The sequence below is a fragment of the Lissotriton vulgaris genome, chromosome 12 (genome assembly GCF_964263255.1).
Source record: "Lissotriton vulgaris chromosome 12, aLisVul1.2, whole genome shotgun sequence".
Classification (NCBI taxonomy): Eukaryota; Metazoa; Chordata; class Amphibia; order Caudata; family Salamandridae; genus Lissotriton; species Lissotriton vulgaris.
Genome location: NC_141700.1, coordinates 621,163,754 through 621,186,045, shown reverse-complemented (window position 1 = coordinate 621,186,045; position 22,292 = coordinate 621,163,754). Strand labels below are relative to the sequence as shown.

General features: G+C 44.0%; 1 protein-coding gene across 4 annotated transcripts in view; it reads left to right on the top strand.

Moving 5' to 3' along the window:
- The window catches only part of NFAT5 (nuclear factor of activated T cells 5), a 956,760-nt gene that overhangs the window by 860,184 nt on the left and 74,284 nt on the right, over positions 1 to 22,292 (top strand). For all 4 annotated transcript variants that reach the window (XM_086945726.1, XM_086945727.1, XM_086945728.1 and 1 more), the window contains one exon: positions 9,137 to 11,993. In XM_086945726.1, coding sequence (XP_086801852.1) covers positions 9,137 to 11,993 — 2,857 coding nt within the window. The remainder of the gene's footprint in view (positions 1 to 9,136; positions 11,994 to 22,292) is intronic.

The window sequence follows — 22,292 nt, the reverse complement described above, 5'->3', positions numbered from 1 at the left end:
TGTCAGGATGTTCTTTAATTAGCTCAGAGCTGTAATGCATGACCGCTGCCCAATAATAATAATAATCCCAGGGTGGAGCACACCAGGATTACGTGTGGGTTACTTAACACCAGATCCATGAGGAAACATAGCCTTGATATTTATGATCTACTATCAGACATGAAACTCTATCTATTGTTTCTCACAGAAACCTGGCTGGACTCCAATTCTGGGCCGGACATAGTGGCCTCTCTTCCTGCGGAATATACTATGGTTCATTTGGTTCGGGTTGGAGGCAGAGGTGGGGGGATAGCAATAATTTTTAAACAGCCATTGATTTGCCAACTTGAACCCTTTCCCATCGCCGAAGGCGAGATAGGAGCCTTCTCCATCAAGGTTAACACGGGAATATGGTGAATGGCCTATTGATTTATCGTCCTCCGGGCCCCTCTACCCAGTTCATTACCCGCTTGATTGATGGCATCACGGAGACTGCCCTCCGTAGGGATAAGTTTCTGCTTCTAGGTGATCTTAACATCCACTTAGATAATCTAGCAGATAAAGCAGCTTCTGACTTCTACTAGCAACTTCTGTCCCTTCAACTATCCACTGAATCTAAAGCCCCCACCCACCTCAAGGGCCATTTGTTGGACCCTATATTTGCCAACTGGGATGGTGTAAATGTCCAGTCTCCTATCCCTGTACCGTAGTCCGATCACTTTGTAGTTCCTTTTACATTAACTGTCCCTGCAACTAATGCCCAAAAGCCCTATAACGCCAAATACCTGAGTCAGAAATGGACTACATTCTCTAAAGCCAAATTTGATTCTGCCCTCACCAAAGGTGGTAGACCAGGTGGGGAAGATGCTGTTACAGCTTCCGACAGACTTGATGAGCCCATTACTGTGGCCCTGGATGATACAGCTCCCCTCTGCCAAAAAAAACCTATACCAGGCCCCAAAAAATCATCCCCTTGGTTTAGCGATGAACTCCGCCTAGCCAAGGCGGAATGTAAGAAACTAGAAAGACAATGGAGGGTGGCGTACTTAGATCAAGCCAAACTGAAATATATAGGCAGACGTAGGGAATATCACAACCTAATCAGGCGCGCTAAAACCAACTACTTTTCAGGCAGGATTGGAGAAGCTCATAACTCCACCAAGGAGCTATTTAAAATCTATAAAGAAATCTCCATTTGCAGCTCCTCTCTTGACCCTTCCTCGATCTCGGTTGAGTCCTGTAACCGCATTGCCACCTATTTCTCTGATAAAGTGGCTAACATCTACTCCACTTTTACAGGGGGTAAGGAAAAGGCAACAGAGTTCAGGGAAAATCTTAAATTAGACGAAGGTACAAATAGGTTAGGCAATTTTATTACTCCATCCTCTAATGAGCTGCAGCGGATTTGCCGCTCTATTAAATCTGGGTCCCCCTGTGACCCGGCATCACCGAAACTTCTTGGAGGAAGTATTGAAACCCTAGAACCGTATATTAGAGATGTTCTCGATATCTCTTTTAAGACCTGCAATGTACCTAAAAAGTGGAAGCAAGCAATTGTGCTCCTGCTTAAAAAAAAAATCAAACCTCAGCTGGGATAGGATGGACAACTTGAGACCTATTTCCCTTCTCCCTTACATGGCCAAGGTGGCAGAAAAGGTGGTCAATCTTCAACTTATGACCTTTGTGGATGAATCCAATCTTCTCCATCCCTCTCAGTTTGGATTTCGCCCACGCCACTCCACTGAGTCTGCGTTGCTCCTGGCCACTGAGACTATCAGGCAAGGAGTAGATGAGGGACAAGCTACAGTGTCTTAACAAGGGTGGAATCAATGGGAGGGCACTCAGGTGGATACAGTCCTTTCTGACGGAGAGAGGCTTTCAGGTTAGACAGGGTGAACACTACTCCAGGATGTTCAATCTCGATCAAGGGGTTCCCCAGGGCTCTGCCCTAAGCCCCACCCTGTTCAACCTTTACGCCTCCCCTGTAGCCACTATTGTGGAAAGATATGATATCCAACTCGTATCTTACGCGGACGACACGCAGCTGGCCATCTCCCTATCACGGGCGCCCGGAATTGCGGCCACCAACTTCAGTGCTTGCATGCAGGAACTAGCCTCCTGGATGTCTAACAACTGCCTGAAGTTGAATGGCTCCAAGACTGAAGTGCTCGTGGTGGGGGGGGTGTCCATCTGTGTGGTCATCAGCATGGTGTCCGGACTGTCTGGGCCCTACTCCTGTGCCATGTCAACAGGCCAAAAACCTCGGGTACTATTTGACTCCGCACTGTCGTTTGCGCCCCAGATTAATCGGGTAGTGGGAATGTGCTTTGGGATACTCAAGACCTTACGTAAGGTCCTTGACCTGCTCCCTGTTGGAGACAGACAGACTCTTGTGCACGCCCTGGTAACATCGAGACTCGATTATGCCAATCTCCTTTACTTGGGCAGTACGGCCAGCAGTCTCAACCGTCTCCAAGTATTGCAGAATGCGACAGCCCGGCTGGTGCTAAGGCTGCCTAGACGAACTTCCTCTAAAGCTGCTCTAAAGTCCCTTCATTGGCTGCCGATCCGTGAAAGGATCAAATTCAAAGCCCTTTGCATATGCCATCGCATCTTGGGAGGTAGAGCACCTGCCCCCCTAAACTGTCTTATCACCCCCTACAGATCAGAGCGGATGCTTAGATCTTCTGGCACTGGACTGGTCGCAATCCCTAAAATCCGTAGAGCCCGTATGGGGGGGCAGATCGTTCAGACTTCTTGCAGCCAAGAATTGGAACTTACTCCCGACTGAATTACGCCTTGAACCCTCTGAGGCCAAATTCCGCAGAGCCCTCAAAACACACCTGTTTCGCCTAGCACTGCCTTAACTTTCCACCCCCCCCTCCCCACATACTCAGTCTCAGCGCAGGGACATGCCGGATAGCGTAACTAAGCGCTTTATAAAATTCCAAAATAAAATAAATTTGGGAAATGCCCAGCCTCCTCGATCTTTTTGCAGGCATAGTTGTCTGAGTGCCCTCCTGGGTTGTGAGTATGCCCAAATAAATTGTGTATATATTTGTTGAAATTTCATAAGGCTGGCTTTACTAAATTCTAAAGGTATTGTGCGGAAATAGTATAGATGTTTGGGAAAATAGGTCATTTTTACAACATTACATCTGCCAACTAAAGTGAGGTGCAGGTTATTTATTTGCTTCAGTGCTTTCCTGGTCTATGTTGCGAGCGGAAGTAGATTGTTGGAAACAACTTCATCCAGATTAGAAGAAATAACAACTCCTAAATATTTGGCTTTAGGTACCACCCTATGGTCAGTCCAAGAAATGTGACTATTTGTTTTTATCTGGGTCTTATTTTTATTAAGAGCGCAGCCAGAAATCTTCCCAAATGTAGTTGCCCCAATATCCAGTCCCGTTATGGCTCTTAGGGGGTCTGGTGAGGTAATAGCCAGGTCGTCTGAAATGCTAAGATTTTGGTACTACAGCCTTGTTAACTAATCTGTGGAATGTTATGGTTGCTTTCGATCTGTTTAATAAAAGGGTCCAAATACAGGGCAAACAGAGGGGAGCAGGGGCAGCCCTGTCTGGTGCCTCGGGAAATCTCAAGTTGCCCGGTTAATTGACCATTTATAGAGACACAGGCCGAAGGTTTTAGGTAGAGCGCTTGTACAGCATGTATAAGTTTTGGCCCAAAGCCCATCCTTTTAATGACTGCCCACAAGTATCTCCAGGAGACCCGATCAAAGGCCTTTTCGGCGTCGAGTAGTGTTAATTACATCGGGTCTCCTGCTGCCTGTGCGGAGTCAAATAGAGTAATGGCTCGTCTAACATGCTCTGTTGTTGTGCCCTTTTTCGGGATAAACCCATGCTGCCACTCTGATACGAGGTATTCCACCACTGAGGTAATTCGACTTGCCAATACGTTAGAAAAAATCTTGGAGTCGCAGTTGATAAGTGTTATTGGCCTATATGAACTCATTTCGAGCGGGGATTTATCTTTTTTTGGAAAGATAGCTACCCTGGCATTAGACCAGGAGGCTGGAGGCGGAGCCCCGCTGAAAATGGATGTTACTAATTCCTTTAATATGTTCTGGATTTGAGGTGCAAAGACCTTATAACATTCCACAGGGATACCATCCAACCCTGCGGCTTTCCCGTCGGGAAGGGACTTAAGAGATTCCTGTATCTCTTCCCAGGTAGGAGTTAGTTCTAATACATTGCTAGTGTCGGCGGAAAGGGTTTGGAGATTGATCTCGTTCAAATATCTGGAAATGTCGTTCTCAATTAGGTCAATCGGGTCTTTATTCTCCACAGTATATGATTTAGCATAAAAGTCCTGGAAGCCCTTACGTATCAGATCAAAATCTTTAGACTCCTCTCCTGATTGGAGTTTAATTGTGTGTATCTCGTTGCTCGAGACCTGCTGTCGGGTCCTAACCGCCAAGTGGTGCCCTATGCTATCGCTACATTCATAACTTTCTTGTCGTGTAACAGCCCATTTTGCAGCGTTTTTTTCAGAGAAAATCGCTCCTATTCTAGCTCTGGCTAGGACAACCTCATCTTGGATATCCTCAGTGTTTAGCCCTGTTTGGATAGCTTGGGTTAGTTTAGTTTCAGCAATCTTGAGCTTCTCCTGGAGATCGCTTATCAAAAGTCTCTCCTTTTTATTTTTGCCCACTGAAAAGCAAAGAGTCTTGCCCATGATGCCTGCTTTGAGTGTGTCCCAGACAACGGCCAAGGAAGCTGACCCCATGTTTATTTCTAAAAAAAATCCTGTATCCAACCCCGCATACGTGTCTGATATGTTAGGTCCTGTAGTAGGGCTTTCTCAAAACTCCAGGTAGGGGGCGTTCTACGTTTTACCAGCCCCTTGATGTTAAGAATAAGGGGATTGTGATCGGACATAAAACGCGGGACCATCTCTATAGTGCTGTTGTTAATGAGAGAGGATGACATAAAGAAATAGTCTAGCCTGACAAAGGTGTGGTGAGGGGCAGAATAGAAAGTGTAGCAGGGGTGGGAAGGTTTCAAGCTAGCCCAAACGTCTTTTAAGCCATGCGTCTCAACCAGGTTAGTCAAGGCCTGAAAGACCAGTGGTTATCTGCCCTTATATTGCCAGGTGTTATCAATAGCCCAATTACTGGGCAGGTGTAGGTTGAGGTCGCCACAGAGAATTATGGGGGTAGGCCAGTGGGCTAGTTCCCCTGATACTAAATTGATAACTCCGGGATCATCCGTATTACTACCATAGATTGAACAAAGTGTAAAGGGGGGACTACCAGGAAGAAGACATTCAGTTATAACCCATCTTCCGTGAGGGTCCGCTTTGACCCTAGGAGTATTAAGAAGGAGCCTCTTTTCAGCCAAGATGCCCACCCCCCTAGTTTTAGAGCCTTGAGAAGTTGCCCCCAAAACTTTGAACCCTAAAGAGTCAAGTAGGTATTTCTGTGAGCCTTCATTATGTGTTTCCTGCAGTTAATAGATGTCTCCCCTCAAAGTTCTAAGGCCCTGAGACACACTTTGCCTTTAGGAATGATCATTAAGCCCACAGATGTTTACACAAACGATTCTTAATGTGTCAATATTAGCCATTTAAAAAAGAATTGTATTAGCCATTCGCTGCAATGAAATATACAGTCTGCTTGTATGTACATATGGTGACTAAGTGGTGAATTACAACAAAATGTTGTGTCTATTTTTCCAATAAAAGTGCGAGTGCCCCCTCCTCCCCCTTCTTTGAGCAATCAGGTAAACCCTGAATGATGGCAATCTACATGAGCAGCCACGCGGAATGAGAGAAAAAGGCCCAAGTTAGATCCCTCCTCTAGATGGCCACATGTCAGAGGTCCTCATATGGTTTGCTATATGTAGGCTGACAAAATAAGAGAAAAAACTAGAAGTAAACAAAGAAAAGAAAAAAGATAGGATAACTGTGTAAAGGCATCTGTGTGTAAGACAAAAATCCAAAAATAGTCAATAGTAGTCTATAGTAGGCACACTGCCGGGCACACAGCCGGGTGGGCAACGTCAGCTAGAGCTTAATTCATCTGTTGCTTTTTTTGGACTTCAGCTCGTCCAGGTATTCCCCAGCTTTTATTTCAGAAAGGAAGATTTTGGTTGTTCCATTGAATATGACCTTGAGTCTGGCAGGATTCATGAGATACACGTCCGCCCCTTGTTGCTGAAAAGGTAAAATTAATTGTCTTAGGCGCCATATGCGCTCAACTGTCTGATGAGAGAAGTCTGGCTTAGCAAAGAAAGTTATACCGTTGGCACCTTTTTTAGAGTTGAAGCAGGCTTTATCGTAAATCATCTCTCTAAGAAGGAAATTTCCGAAATACACCAGAAACACCCTTGGATGTCCTCCAGCTGGGTTATGTTGTCGTTTTAGGTGAAAGGGGAAGCGATGCGCCCTCTGCACCTCACGGTCCCAATCCCAGCCTGGTTCGTCAGGGAAGGACTCTTGAAGCAGCTTGATGATGAAGCGTCTTGGATCGCCCCCCTCCTTCCCTTCAGGAATGCCAAGTAAGCGTAGGTTGTTTCGACGCTGGCGATTTTCCTGATTCTCCATCTTTGTCATTAGGTCCATCATGCAGGCTGTGTTGGACTCCCCATGTTGCTTGGCGGCAAGGCTTTCAGTCTCTAGGTGTTCTGTTCGTGCCTCTACCAAGGTGATACGGTCGCTGATGTCAGACCAAATTTTGTTCAGGCGCCTTAGCCCGCATTGTAATTCCTTGGCGGTGTTTTTGGCCGTGCGGTTATCAGCCTGAATCTCTTCGTGAAATTCCTTAATTGAAGCTAGAATGGAAGCTAAAGAGGATCCAGAGGAGTCGGTCAGCAGATTCTTTGAGCTCCCCCACTGGGTTGAATTGTGGTCATCCTCATTTGGTGGATACGACATTTGGGAGTCCGAGTACTCCCACTTTAGCTGACTGCGCCGCTTACTCTTGTTACTGGGCTTCTTGGAGCGCTGAACAGTGCCGGTTTCCTTGTGTGAAACCTCACTATCCCCTTTGCTGGCGCCCTCAGATACTTCATCATTTGAGGACGAGGGAGTACCGTCTGAGACAGAGTAAAAGTGTTCCATTCCTGCCTCAGGTGTCCAGGGGTTTTGAGGAATGGAGCGCACCACCAAATTTTGAATGACCTTATCAATCTCATCCGACTGTGGGTCGTTGATCACCTGTAGATTAGGAGCGAGAGATGGGGTCTCAGGGCAGGGGTCTTTGCTGCCAATGTCCAGTACGTGAGGTAAGGAGAGGTTACTGGAGGGCAGATCTGGCAGGGAAGTTGGAGGGAGAATGTCTGCATCCTTAGTGGGTGCTGTGGAGTGAGCAGAAATGCTATGAGCATTCTCGTCTGAGTCAAGTGTAGGCCCTCCTCTGAGGCTCTCTTTCCCAACATTCCCCTCTTGTTGTAAGGCTGCTTGGTTTTTAGAGTTTAGCGTGGGGTTAAGGTGAGTCTTTTTAGTGCCCAGAATTTTTTTTTCTGGGGGGGGTGTGAACTATATCAGAGTTTTTAGAGTCTGTATTCACAGTGGGTGGCAGCTCCTCCCCATACTCCTCCTGATGTGGCAGCTCCAACAGCCGCTGTAGCTGTAGCTGAGTCCTTGGAGCTCTTAGATTCATTTGCGGCAACCGGTGTCTTCGTTTTGGAGCCTCTCCACACTCCTCTCGAATTCATAATGCACCGGCTGTTGTGGAAGATTATGCTGCGGTGCCATCTGCCTGTAGCCGGGGGGTCAGTGAGGGAAAAGCCGGCTTGAAAAATTCTTGCAGCCGCAAAGTACAGCAGGATCCGACGAGCCCGTGGGCCGGCAACAGTTACTGCTAGAAGAAGCTGCTCCTCCAACGCAAAGCTATAAATCCTTTGATCGTCGGGTATTACTTGTGGGGGAGCCCTCCCTCGACAGAAAGTCTTCAATGTCCTGGTAAATTTCCGACCTCGCGACGCCAGAGTCAGTCTCTGCATCTCTCTCGCATCTGACAGGTCTGCGCAGGGCGGCTGGCTGAGCGTATCGCTTCCGGCAGGAGCGGCCGAGTGGAGAGAACTCACGGAGATTCCATCTTGCTCCTTGCAGGTACGCTCCAATATCTACACTTTACATTGCAGCCTGGGAACAGATACATTTTCTAGTTTAAAAATTGACCAAGTGGTGCTCTGGAATTTCTTTAATGTACACCCCATTAACAGAAATCCAAAGTGAGGCATGAGACTACATGCCAAAAGCAACTACAGTCAATATGTATATCAAGTTTTTGGAGAAGCCTATGTGGCTGCCTGACCAGTTTTACCAGGAGATGGCAAAATAGTTCCAGCAACACAGTAAGAAGAAGCCTTCTTCCCCTTATGTATAAGTGGAAGGTAAACAAAAGGAAATCTTGGCACCTCTTGATTTTGATTAGTAATTGTTTGCAAACTAGTCTGCAAGTATATGTGGTAGGTTTAAGTTCATTCATTTAGATGCAGAATATTGTCTTCTGTGCTCTCGCGAGGCGTGCCGGTATCTGAACTTTTCGAAGCTCTGGCTATGTTAAGGTCACCTTTCACGTGTCTAGCAAGCACTTGGATCTTGATGATATCAGACCAAAAATAAGAGTGGCCATTTTTAGCTGAAACATATGGCCAGCTCAAGGTGACCAAAGGCTTATGAGTTTATGAAAGGTCCAGTGCTGTAGAAGATATTAAATGTAGTTACAGTTCTGCTTTGCTGTTATTTTAATTAATTCATACACAGTCCTCCATGTCTTTCTCAGTGTCACTCTGAAGTGGCCCAGATGGTATGTAATGCTAAAATATAATTTCCTAACAAAGAAATAAAACCTGTACTCTTTAATAATCTGAAAACACTAATGAAGTTACTGTATCACCCATGCAGTCTATTGCCTTTGAATATCTAGCATGTTTTAATAAATGAAAGGTCATCATGCTTTATTAAGAACCATGGTTACATGTAGAAAAACATTATGATGGCTGTTGTCTCTTAATCTGCAATACTTTAAATAGGAGGTATGCCATTTTAACAATCTTAAATGTGTGAAAGGATATTTATGCATGTCTGACCTGTACAACATGTTGGGTACACCTGAGATGTTCAAAATATTTATTTTATATACTGTACATTACTCGAACAATTTAATAGGTTTCTGTTTCTTTTTCAGACTACGAATGTCGTTGGACCACCTCCAAACCCACTTACAAACATGTCTACCAGTGGGTCGTTCTCTCCTTCAGTCTCTCTTATTGATGGGGAAAAAACTCCTATTCAGACAAAAGGATATAGTCCAGAGACCATGAGTCCTCTCCAAACACAAGACATTACTCATTCAGTCCCATTCGGTTCGGTCTCTGTCCCCAGTCAGAATACTGAATCATTGCTGCAACCGAATGTACAATTTCCAAGGAGAGATGCACAGTCGGATGTTCTACAAACAGATTCAGCAGTAGTTAATTTGTCGCAAATGGCTGAACTTTCACAGCAGCAACAAACATTTGGAGAGCAAGTACAGGCGTTACATCAACAAATGTCTTCCAGTATGTTCTCCCCAGCAAATGCTGTGAACCATTTACAGAACACTATGCAACAGATGCAGACAGGCAGCTTCCCATCTAGCCCAGTCACTAGCAGCAGCGCAAATGTGGATATGGTTCAGCAGGTCCTGGAGGCCCAGCAGAAACTCTCGGCTGTGTTGTTTACTGGACCAGGTAGTGGTGAAAGTACACAGGCAGTGTCCGAGCAAATGAATTCTGAAATATTTCAGCAGGTCAGTCAAATTCAGAGCACTGTAGGTTCAGGAATGTTTTCCTCACCTGATAATTCAACCCATTCCAGACCAGATAGCTTGCCAGGAAGGTCTGAAAATGTTAGTCCACAAACTGAGAGCTCATTATCAAACCAGCAACAAGCCATGGACACTTCATCTTCACTAGTGATGGGAATGCAACAAAGTATACATCAGGCCACGGGCCCAATGCAGTCAGATCTGTTTGCAGCAACTGGCTCAACAACTGGAAGCATTCAACAATCACCAGTGTATGGGCACAGTTCCCATATCATGAGTGGACTGGCACCTAGTGAAGACTTGCACATGCAATGTGACTTGTTCTCTCCCTCGTCCGTTTCTGGGAATGAAAGCAATGCGGTGACTCAGCAGGATGTATCTACCACCAGCTCAAACATGTTTCAATCATCTAATTCTGCTAATGGTGATGAGTCTCCTGGCAAAGCAAAACAGATGCAAAGTAATCTATTTCAGGCTGCCATAGTTCAGATGCAACACAGTGGCGAAAGCCAACCTCCGGTTAGCATTTTCTCATCTCCAGAGATGATGGCTGTTCAGACTAGTGGAACTCAGCAGCAGGGAGGAAGCCTTTTTCAGCAGTCCGGTGAAATGGTGACACTTCAGTCTGGAAACTTCATGCAGCAATCTCCCAATATATCCCAAACTCCACTTTTTCACCCTTCAAATTCAATTGGCGATGCACAGAATATGTCCCAGGACAATCAAGGATCCATTTTCCATAACCCTAATACAATGGAGCAGCATCAGAATTCAGTCTCATCTCCAGACCAGATGCAGTCCTCACTTTTCCATTCTCCAAACACCATGACTGTGCTCCAAGGCACATCCGCTTCACCAGATCATCAGTCTGCACACTTATTCATTTCCCAAAATTCACGGAGCTCTCTGCCAAATAATGGTACATCTCAAGATAAAACGGTCTCATACTTTACCAACCAGAATTCCCACAATACACATCAAGGAGCTACAAATGTAGAACAAAGTACTTTCCAGCAGCAGACACAAATGTCACATATGCAGAGTACCCCTCTTTCCCAAGAGCAGCAACCACAGCAGAACCTGTTTCAATCCCAGCACCAGCCCCAAAAGAGTTTGTTTCAGTCCCAGCAGCAAACCCAGCAGGGCATGTTTCAGTCTCAGCAGCAGTCCCAGCAAGACATATTTCAGACCCATCAGCAACCCCAACAAGATATGTTCCAGTCCCATCAGCAACCCCAACAAGATGTATTCCAGTCCCACCAACAACCTCAGCAAGATGTTTTTCAATCCCATCAGCAATCTCAACAGGACGTGTTTCACTCCCAGCAGCAGCCATCTCTAGAAGTATTTCAATCCCAACAACATCACCCACAAGATATGTTTCAGTCCCAACAGTCATCCCAGCAAGACATGTTACAGTCCCAGCAGCAGCTGCCACAAGAACTATTTCAGTCCCAACCACAGCCACAACAGGATTTGTTTCAGTCCCAGTCGCAACCACAACAGGATCTGTTTCAATCTCAGCAGCAGCTCCAGCAAGATATGTTTCAGTCTCAGCATGAGCCGCAACAGGACTTATTTCAATCACAGATGTCAATGAGCACAAACCAACAAGGGTCAATGTTTCAATCCCAGCATTCGATTGTTGGAATCCCAAACACCTCTGTATCGCAAGAACAGCAACAAGGAATTGTATTCAGCAATCAGAATACAATGTCTTCTCAGGAACAACAGCAAAGCATGCTTTATACCACCAGTCAAAGCCTAATGTCAAATCAGGAGCAACAGAATCAGACTGTTTTTCACTCCCAAAACAGACCTACTATGAATCGGGAGGAACAGCCCATGCAGTTTGAAGGTCAGGGTTCAATGTCCTCACTTCAGAATTCCGCCTCATCACAATCTGAGCAGCAGCAGCAGTCATCAATATTTCACAATACTCAACAGATTCAAATAGTCCAAGGGACTCCAAGTTCCCAAGAGCAGCAAGTAACACTGTTCATCACTTCAGCTTCAATGTCTGCTCTGCAAAATAGTATTAATCAGCAAGAGATACAACAAACATCGTTATTCAGTCCTGCAAACAACCTTGGAGGGATTCAAGTAAGCACACCTTCATCACAACAACAGACTGCTCTGTTTCACAGCACAGCAAGTGGAGCTCTTAACCAGCTGCAAAACTCTCCTGCTTCATCTCAGCAGACTTCAGGAATATTCCTGTTTGGAATCCAAAACAGTAAGTTCCAGTTTTAAAGGTGTTTGTTTAGATACACAGGCAATATGTTTGTTAACTTTGCAATACAAATGTAACCATTATTTCCGATCCTGATGGCCACCACCATCCGCTTCTTTATAATGTCTTAGAACCTAGACACAGAATCTTCAAGCCACATTTCATTAATTTTACACCAAGCCAAATTCAAAAAAATGACACTATGCACAAAAGTGATGGATGGAATGCTCGAAGGAATCTCAGCCGCTCGTAATTACTGAAGCTGCCTCACAGTCCATCATTATTTTGCTCACCATGCAACCTCATTGGACCCAGCCATATGAAAATCAGTCCTGACCCTGTTCCAGTGAAAACAGTCCAGCCTGACCTACCAGGCCAAGTTCTCCCTAAACCGTAGCATTAGCAACCCAGGGCCGGTTACGCCCTAGTTGGGTTTGTATGACAGTGTGCACAGGCCCCACCTCTGGACATACCCGTCACACTTAGGGCGACACACTGAAGTATACAAAAAAGTGATGGATGGGGTGCTTAAATTAATCTCAGCCACTGGTAATCACTTGAGGCCGCATCCCAGTCCATCCTTATTTTGCATACCATTACTTTGCCACCTCAGTTTGGACTTAGCCATATGCAAATTAGTCTTGACCCTGCTCTATTGGGAACAGGCATGCCTGAACTGCCAAGGCAAGTCCTCCCTGAACTGTAACACAAGAAACCCAGGTCCGGTTTTGCCCTAGCTAGATTTTCAAAAACTTTGCAAGATCACCACAAAAGAAAATAAAACATAATACATCCTGTCTTGAAACATTTATGTGGCCAACTAGCTGAAATACCAGTTTGTGAAAATGTGCATTGTTTTTTATTCCAAATCTCAGGTGGCAATGTGTTTGTAAATTAGGCCCCCACGGAGGTTCAAACATTGATTTAATATAAGAAAACAGCAACTGATTTAATACTTCATATATTGTAGCTTTCTTAGTCATAGAATCACTATCTAACAAAGCTGCAAGCTGACACTTTATAAAATCTGTATCACTTGAGTCAGGCATATTATTGAATAGAATTGAAACAGCTTTTTTAAGAACCGATATTTATCATGAAACTCATTCTTTAAAACAAAAATCTTGTAATTTTATGAAGTGACAGTCATGAAACATGTTTAAAGAGTGGAAAAAAAGGCCATACCTTTCTTGTTCCATTGTTTACAAACAATCAATCTACTGTGTTTATTGTAACAAACTGGGCAATAAACCATTTCTACTAGAAGATTTGAGAGAGATAAAATAATGTAAAACTGCATGACAATATTTTAAGACGGAAAATGTTTTCAAACCATTTGAAAGAGAAGTCTGATAGTAATGGACATTGGAATGTAACCCTCTGGGGAGAATTATTACTATAGTTGTCAAATTGTAACCAATAAATTTGCCTTAATCAAAAAGAATTATGATGTAATCTAAAATCTGGAAATATAAGTAGAGTTCCATGTTAGACTTTTTAAATATATTATTGCTATTTATTTGTCCATGGGAATACAGATAATCTATGAATGTAAAGATTAAGGGCCCCATGCTGCTAATAAGAAGTTCCTCTAGGCAGGGCAAAAATACATAGCGTAAATTCCTAGGGCAACTAGTAAAAAGAATATCACAATAAACTAATACAATTCTAGTACAAGGAGAGACAGACAAATGTATATTGAAAATTACAAAAAATATTATTTATTGATAATGATATATTCCGTATTCCATCAATAAAACTAGGACAAACCACATACACACCACATCCATCTCATCATTTGTACTCAATAGTCAGAATGTATACATACACGGGTATGATCAACACCTGAGAATTCATAAGTCAAAGCATTATTTACATATTCTGATGTATTTTATATTTTTATCATAATTATTATTTAGACGTTTTCCATAGATGAGCCTTGTATATAGGCTTTTAATACAAAGGTATGAATCTGTGTTGTGAAGTGGCTGTTGCTGCAAGCTGAAAACGGCTAAATAATCATTATGATGGAAATAGAAAATGGCAAGGTAGGTGGTGGTGAACTGTGGGCCCAGCGGTGCTTGACAAGGGTCTCCATGCATGGCCGGAAAGTGGACTGGGATGAACTAGCTCTTGTGACTGGAGAACCGACAACACCCTTAACCTGACCCTGTTTGCCTGAATCCTATGAAGACTCGCTTTAAAGAGGGACTGGGATCCTTGTGATCAGGTGACCTGTACCAATGTGAACCCCAAGCCAAGGAACCAATAGAAACCCTATTTCTAAGCTTGAGAACCAATAGAAGCTGTAGCTGTAATCCCTTAAACCAGTAGAGCCCTAGGGCCAAGAAACAGAAGCCTTAAACAACTAATAAAAACCCTAGGCCTACAGCTAATTGAAACCGTAGCCATTAATATAAACTCACACCCAAAGCCCTAGAATCAATATACACCCTAGCCCTACAACCTATGGAAATCCTACACCATAGAACTAATCAATGGTCTGAGTCCTGGGTCCACTTGTGAATCTAAATCCTACACCATAGGCCCAATCAGAAGCTCTAAACCTTAGTCCCAATCAAATGCCCCAAAAACTGGACCAATGGGAGCCCTAGCCCTAAAACTTAAGTCACTTGTATCCAATGTAAATCCTACCCTTAGTGGTCAGGTGACCTTAGCTTATGGGAGTGTAGCAGAGGAAGAAGCAAGAGCAAGATTCTGGTCCCTGTCCACTCACTTAACTTGGAATTTGTGTGAAGAGGGGACAATCAGGAGCTGCTGCTCTGCTTGGTTTCATATGTTACAGACAACCCAAATACAATTTTCTCCTTCTGACTTAGAGCCAAAGGTAAGGCAAAACTTTAAAAACCCTTCTCTATAACCCGAGTACCAGTGTTGTGCACAGTCAGAAACATATTCAGCACAACCAAAAACAGATTAAATGATCATCCAAAGATCAATCTGCACATATCTGGTTTTTAAAAGAGTGTTTAATAACAAAGTGCTCCATTCACAACTGGTCAGCTTCTTTGTCAGGAACCACCAACTCTCATAAAGTTCTACAGGCTTGATTGACATAAAGAATGTTGAGATTGGATTATACCAGTGAACACCATACCCTTCTTATGTAGTGGGAAGCTGTACTTTGTGAGTCATTCATATAGTAGGAGATGTATATGTAATGTCTTGTTCTTGATGTGTTCAATATATGGAAGAGCCTTCTAGTCACTCACGCTTTACACAGTAAGTTTCTATTTAGAATTCTTGTTCTCTGATCTTTTGTAAACTGTCACAGGCAATGTGAGCTAGACACTTAAGGGACATTGTAGTAGTGGAGAATTAATCTCTTACATGATATGTTTTACAGTTATTTTGCTGTTATACATTAGCGATAAGGGCCCCTTCCATCATCATCTGCTGCATCTACCTTATGGGACCACGTTGTTCAACAGGGCCGGCTCTAGGGCGGTGCGACCAGTGCTAACTTCCTGTGACTTCCTGTGGGGGCGCCTGTTTGCAGGTTATATAATTTGTTTAAAAGCACCTGCTGCAGCGTTCCTGGCCTCCAGCAATTTTCAGGCAACAATTAAAATGTCAAGAAAACTCCAGTTATTAATGTTTTTCCTGGCAAGATCGGAGTTTTGTCTAGTAGAAGTTTTGACTTGTGGAAGTTTTGATTCATGGTAAGGTAGCGCAGAGGTACCATGCCTGCTGTAGGAAACATGTGCCGTGCAGATCACAAAGTGAATATAATGTAAACAGGTCAGTGGGTTACTGCTTTTGTCAGAGACTTCCGTTTGTTAGTTGCAGTTTACAGTGAGCTAATAACTGTCATCAAAGAACTGTGTGCAGACTTCAAGGTATAGATTAGACCGTATGGATTTCCCCCCAGACTTCCATTATTCTAATGTTGCAAAAGGGGGTTCATTTGGGTACAGATCAGTTCTTGTTATTGAAGAGAGCCCCAATCTATTGTGTTACATTTTAAATTCAGAGTATGTGCTTCTCCAGTCCAAGTACTCTTCAACTATACTGCCTACCTGTATGGGTGACCTGTGAATCCACCCCTTGTTGTCCTCTGTCTTATGTAACATTTCCTATACACTGATTTACACACCTATGATTGATTGTCTCTGTGTAATGTGTGCTTTATTTAAAGTGCTCTGACACACTTCACTTTTATGAGTGACCCTATAAAATTAATTAAATGCATCTGAGAGAGAGTGGTTATGAAGACTGTTAAAGGGTGGTAGGGAGGGAATCTGTGGCGAAGGTAGTCACTGGGGGGCGCCAAAAACATTGTACAAAGTAGCAGGTCTCCTCTTTGTATCGGAATCTGGCCAATGCAGCTCCGTAATCTTGCCTGTACCACACCCAGGCAAGCCTTCATTTACTGCACACGGATTCCCATGTCAGATCCTCACTTTCATGCACCATATATGTTAGCCCCTTGCTTGTTTCAACACTCGTTCTCTATGGTCCAAAATCCCCTCCTCGCTCCCTCATTGATAAAGTATCACTTCTCAGCAAGCCAAGCTGCTATCCTTTTAGCTTTCCTCACTCAATTCCAAACTTTTCTCAAGTTTTTGGCGGGATCATCACAGTTACAAGATGGCCTCTTATTTCTTTTAACTCTTTCTAGCACCACCTATTCGTATTTGTAACCTGCTTGTTTTAAAACTGTTATTTGGGTGACCAAATTTTCAGAAGTGCACAGAAATTATAAGTTCGAGTCATGTGAGCTGTAGATCACATGCTGTGCATAGCCTGCCATCTAGTGTTGGGACTGGATCTTTGCACTTTGTTTTTGTTCGAAGAAGTCTTTTCCAGTCACGAGGTAGGTGATCCTCCTTTCGGTGATAGTGCGCATGAGCATCGACTCCATTGTTAGATCGTTTTTTTCCACCATCGGGTTCGGATGTGTATTGTTGCACTCCAGTTCGGCACCGTTTCTTCAGGCCCCCTTCGACACGTAATCCACTACCCTCGACGGTATTGTTTATTGATCGTGTTTCCCATTCTCCGTATATCGTTTACACTAAAAAAAATCGATCAGAAGATTCGTGGAAGGCCGTTGGGCCTACCTGCGCTGGGATCAGTAGCAGTCGATGGAATGGACTCTATTCAAGTTCTGTTCAGGGTGTCGCGCTAAGTTTCCGCACACCGACTTGCACGAAGTGTGCAAACTTTGCCTATCACCGGAACACGACGAGAAGGACTGCGAAGCGTGTCAGTCATTTTGATCGAAGAAGACACTCCGTGACCGTCTGGCTCGGCGTCACGAAATGTACCAGCAAAGTGGCTCCGCGCCGGATCTCCTCGGAGACGAGACCCAACATGAAGAATCACTAGCGCAGAAAGCCGAAATGGAGGAGGAACACATCTCCGTGTCTGAAGCCGACTCCAATGCCGAAGACCTCACACCGTGACAACGGATCGTGAGTAAAGAGACTTCTTTCCCCTACCATCTCCTCCATGCAAAGGCTCCGGTCCCTCCTCTGCCTCCGGGCCAAGGTCAGCACTGAGAAAAGGTTTTGAGCACCCCGTCTTCGGGTTTGGCACCGAAACATAAACAACAGCCTTCCGGTTTGGGGTCTACTCGTCCCCACGCCGGTGCTGACCTGAAACCTTTGGTGTCAAAATCCAAACACCTTCTGGTTTCTGTGCCACCGGTCTATGAGGCTAAATCTTTGGAGCCAAAAACTTCAGAGCCGAATCTTTCGATACCAAAACCGGAATCTAAAAAAAGTACTTAGAATAAAGAGCCTCAGGCCGATATTCCACCTTCAGATCCAAAACGGAAGGAGATTGTGATTAACCCAGAAACAGGACAGATTCATGCCAAACTTCCTGAGAAAAGGAAAATGGGCTTACAAGAAGACTACCAAATTCCTCTAAAAAGGAAAAATGTGGGTACTAACCCTTCCCCACCTTCTTCAACCATTGATCCAGATTTACTCATTACACCTACACATTCTCCTCCACCACCCTCACCTGACCCACAGGGTAAAGGGATATAGAGGACTACACACCACAGGATACTGACCCATGGGATAATTATAATGCTGACTTTCAACCAGATAATGATCTTGACCTATCTTCATCCAGACCTTCTCCTCCAGATGATAACATTGGATACATTGAGCTCTTTAACAGAGCTGCATATTATCATGGAGTAGAGCTACCTAAAGAGACTTTAGAGGAAGATATTTAGTTTGACACACTAAGTTCATCTCAAAGGGCTACACAAACATTACCAGTGTTAAAGGGTATAATTAAACATACTGATGACATCTTTAAAGACCCTGTAAGAGCAAGACCCTTGGAATCTCTAGTAGTTTCCAACGCTCGTAAAAGAGCTAATTCGCAAACAGGGGAAGCCCCTCCTCCTGATAAAGGGTCCAAATTAATTGATGCTTCGGGCAAAAGAATAGCGTTGTAAGCGGCTAATCATTGGTGCATTGCCAATGCTCAATTACTATTTGCAAGGTATGACAGAGCTCATAATGATGAGCCCAAAAAGCTAATTGAATTTATTTCTTATGAGCATAAGTCTAGATCTAGCCCTGATTCAAGAGCGTAATTTAAAAACTAATACCTCTATCAGGTGTGCTCTAGATCAGGCAGACACAGCAGCTCAGGCAGTAAACACTAGTGTACTGCTACGTAGACATGCTTGGTTAAGAATTTCAGGAATCAAGCCGGAGGTACAAGCCTCTATTCCTAACCAATCCTTTGACAAAGAACACCTGTGTGGACCAGCTGTCTATACATCACTGGAAAAAATGAAAAAGGATACTGACTTTGCTAAGTCCATGGCGGCCTTACAGTCACCTTCCAACAGAGGGTTCTTTCGTCGCTCATTTTACAGGGGCGGCTCAAAAAATGTGTCTACAGACGATCCCTCGTCCTCTTACAAGGGCAACAATCAGTCGCCCTCTTCAAGAGGTTAATTTAAAAGTGGATATAGAGGAAACAACGGCAAGGGAAGAGGCAGAGGTAACTCAACGCGCACTTCCCCTGCAAACATCAAACAGTGTCTTCCTCTCCATACCCCGGACCATTCCACTCCTGTCGGGGGATGTCTTTTCCAATTTCTACCCATTTGGAATAAGATTAAATCGGACAAATGGGTTCTACAAATTATCCAATCTGGTTATTGTCTGGAGCTTACGAGCACTCCAGCGAACATTCCTCCAAGGTCACACCTCATGTCACAAGAACTTCTCACCCTTCTAAAGAAAGAGGTTCTCTCTTTGTTGCAGAAAGGTGAAATAGAATCAGTCTCTTTGCCATACCAGGGAGCAGGGGTGTACTCCCTCTACTTTCTAATTCCCAAAAAGGACAGCTCTCTCAGACCTATATTACACCTCAGAGAACTAAACCTATACATTCAGTCGGACCATTTTCATATGGCAACACTCCAACAAGTGCTGCCCCTTCTTCAGCAAGGCGACTTTCTCTCCACTCTGGATTTAAAGGGCGCTTCCTTTCATATTCTAATACACCCTGCGCACCGCAAATAACTCAGGTTTGTGGTAGCAGGCCAGCACTATCAATTCAAAGTACTCCCATTCAGGGTAACAACCGCACCTAGGGTTTTCATAAAATGCTTGGCAGTAGTCGCAGCCCATTTAAGAAGGCAAACATATTCATGTCTTCCCAAACTTAGACGACTGACCCATAAAGGCCAGCTCGCACAACAGCTGTCTAAGCCACACACAAAAAACTGTGCATGCTCCATGAGCTAGGATTCACAGTACATTTGTCCAAATCCCATCTCCAACCATCCATGCCTCAGGCATATCTAGGAGCTACTATAAACACAACAAAAGCTATAGCTTACCCAATTCCAGCCAGAGTCCGGAATATACAAACCCTGATATCTCAGTTTCAGCCGCAACACTCCTTACCAGCTCGAGTGTCAATGCAGTTACTGGAAATGATGGGGTCTTGCATTTTTTTTTGTAGTCCCCTACGCAAGACTTCAAATGCGTCCCCTACGGGAATGCTTGGCACGTCAGTGGAACCAAGCTCACGGTCAGTAATCAAATCTAGTGTTGGTAGACGACCGCACCCATCGCTCTCTGAAGTGGTGGAACACACAAAATCTTTGAAAAGGGTGGCCTTCAGCGACCCGGGTCCACAGATAGTACTAACAGCAGACACATCACTGACAGGTGGAGTGAATCTCCAAACCCACACAATTCATGGCATTCGGAGTTTGTAGCCGAAACAGTTTCATATAAAGCATGTAGAGCTGCTTGTGATTTTTCTGGCGCTGAAAGCATTTCACGTTCAGTTACTACCCAAGACTGTCCCAATTCATACAGACAACATGACAGCCATGCACTACATACAAAACCAGGGAGGGACACAATCTCTCCAGCTGTCACAGCTAGCACAGACCATCTGGAAATGGGCCATACTAGCACCAAATATATCTCCTAGCAGAACACCTTCCAGGAGTAAACAATCAGATGGCAGATTTGCTCAGTTGTCAGGCACAGCAAATCCACAAATGGGAAATACACCCTCAAGTTCTCCTCCCATTCTTCCAAATGTGGGGATTCTCACACATAGACCTGTTCGCTATACATCTAAACATAAAATGCCAAAACTTTGCGTCCAGGTATCCACACCCATTGTCCAAAGGCAATGCACTGTGGATGACTTGGTCAGGCATATTTGCTTAATCTTTTCCGCCTCTCCCACTCATTCCATTAGTGGTTCGGAAACTCAAACAAGTGTTCCTGACACTAATCCTAGTTGCACGTCAACCTTGGTCACAATCCTAGTGGAACTCTCAGTAGTTCCTCACCAAAAACTACGTCTTACACCCAATCTTATCACACAGAGCCATGGAGACATAAGACATCCAGATCCCAGTCAACTCAATCTGGTGATCTGGCTCCTGAAGTCTTAGAATTTGGCTATATTCATCTACCGCCAGATTGCATGAATATTATCAAAGAGGCTAGACGTCCTACCACAAGAGCATGCTATGCAGAAAAGTGGAAGCGGTTTGTGATGTACTGTAATAACCACATCAACCCGCTGGATGCTTCTGTACAAAACATTATATGTTATTTTTTTACATCAACAACACTCCAATTCAGCATACATGTCCATAACGCTTACATCTGGCTGCTATAGCTGCATACCAACAGATTAGACAACATCTGTCTCTTTATAGTGTGCCTGTTATCAAAGCCTTTAAGGAGGGATTCAAAAGAGTCATTCCCCCGAGACGTCCACCTGCTCCAGTGTGGTATCTCAACATTGTTCTCACAAGACTAATGGCTCCCCCCTTTGAGCCATTGCACAAATGTGAACTGCAATTTCTCACATGGAAAGTCGCTTTCCTCATTGCTATCATATAGGCAAAAATGGTCAGGAGAGCACAATCCTACATTATAAGTATTTATAAGACTAATGCAGTATAAAGTCAACAGTAAATCCAAGTGAGGTCAGCAAGTTCTTCTAAGATACAGGACAAATAGATGGATAAAGTTCATATTTTGTATCATCTTTTCCTTTATTGATTCTTAAAAGTGATTTTCCAATTGATAAAACGACAGCCATTCCTCATTGCTATCACATCACTCAGAAGAGTAGATGAGCTTCAGGCATTAACTATGGAAGAAATGCACCAAAATAAAGTGGTTCTTCGGACTAATCCTAAATTCCTTCCTAAGGTCATTTCTGCTTTTCATATCAATCAATCTGTTGGGTTACCTGTGTTCTTCCATCAACCAGATTCAGTTGCAGAACGTGCCCTACACACATTAGATGTGAAGAGAGCATTGATTTATTCCATAGAAAGGACAAAACCTTTCCGTAACACAAATCAACTTTTTGTTGCTTTTGCTCCACCACATAAAGGCAATCCCATATAAAAATCAGGTATTGCAAGGTGGATAGTCAAGTGCATTCATATATGCAATGCAAAAGCAAAGCAAACGTTAACCGTTCCCCCTAGAGCACACTCTACATGCAAACTGGGGGCTTCTATGGCATTCTTAGAAAATATACCCATAGATGACATTTGCAAAGCTGCAACATGGTCTACACCTCACACATTCACAAAACACTATTGTGTAGATGTGTTAGCAAAACAACAAGCTAGAGTGGGCTAGGCAGTTTTACGTACACTATTTCAGACCACTGCAACAGATAGATACAGGTTAGCCACCGCTTTGGGAGATGACTGCTATATAGTCCATGCACAGCATATAGTCTACAGCTCTTATGTCTTGAATGGAAAATGCTACTTAACCAGTATGCATCTGTTCTTGGCAT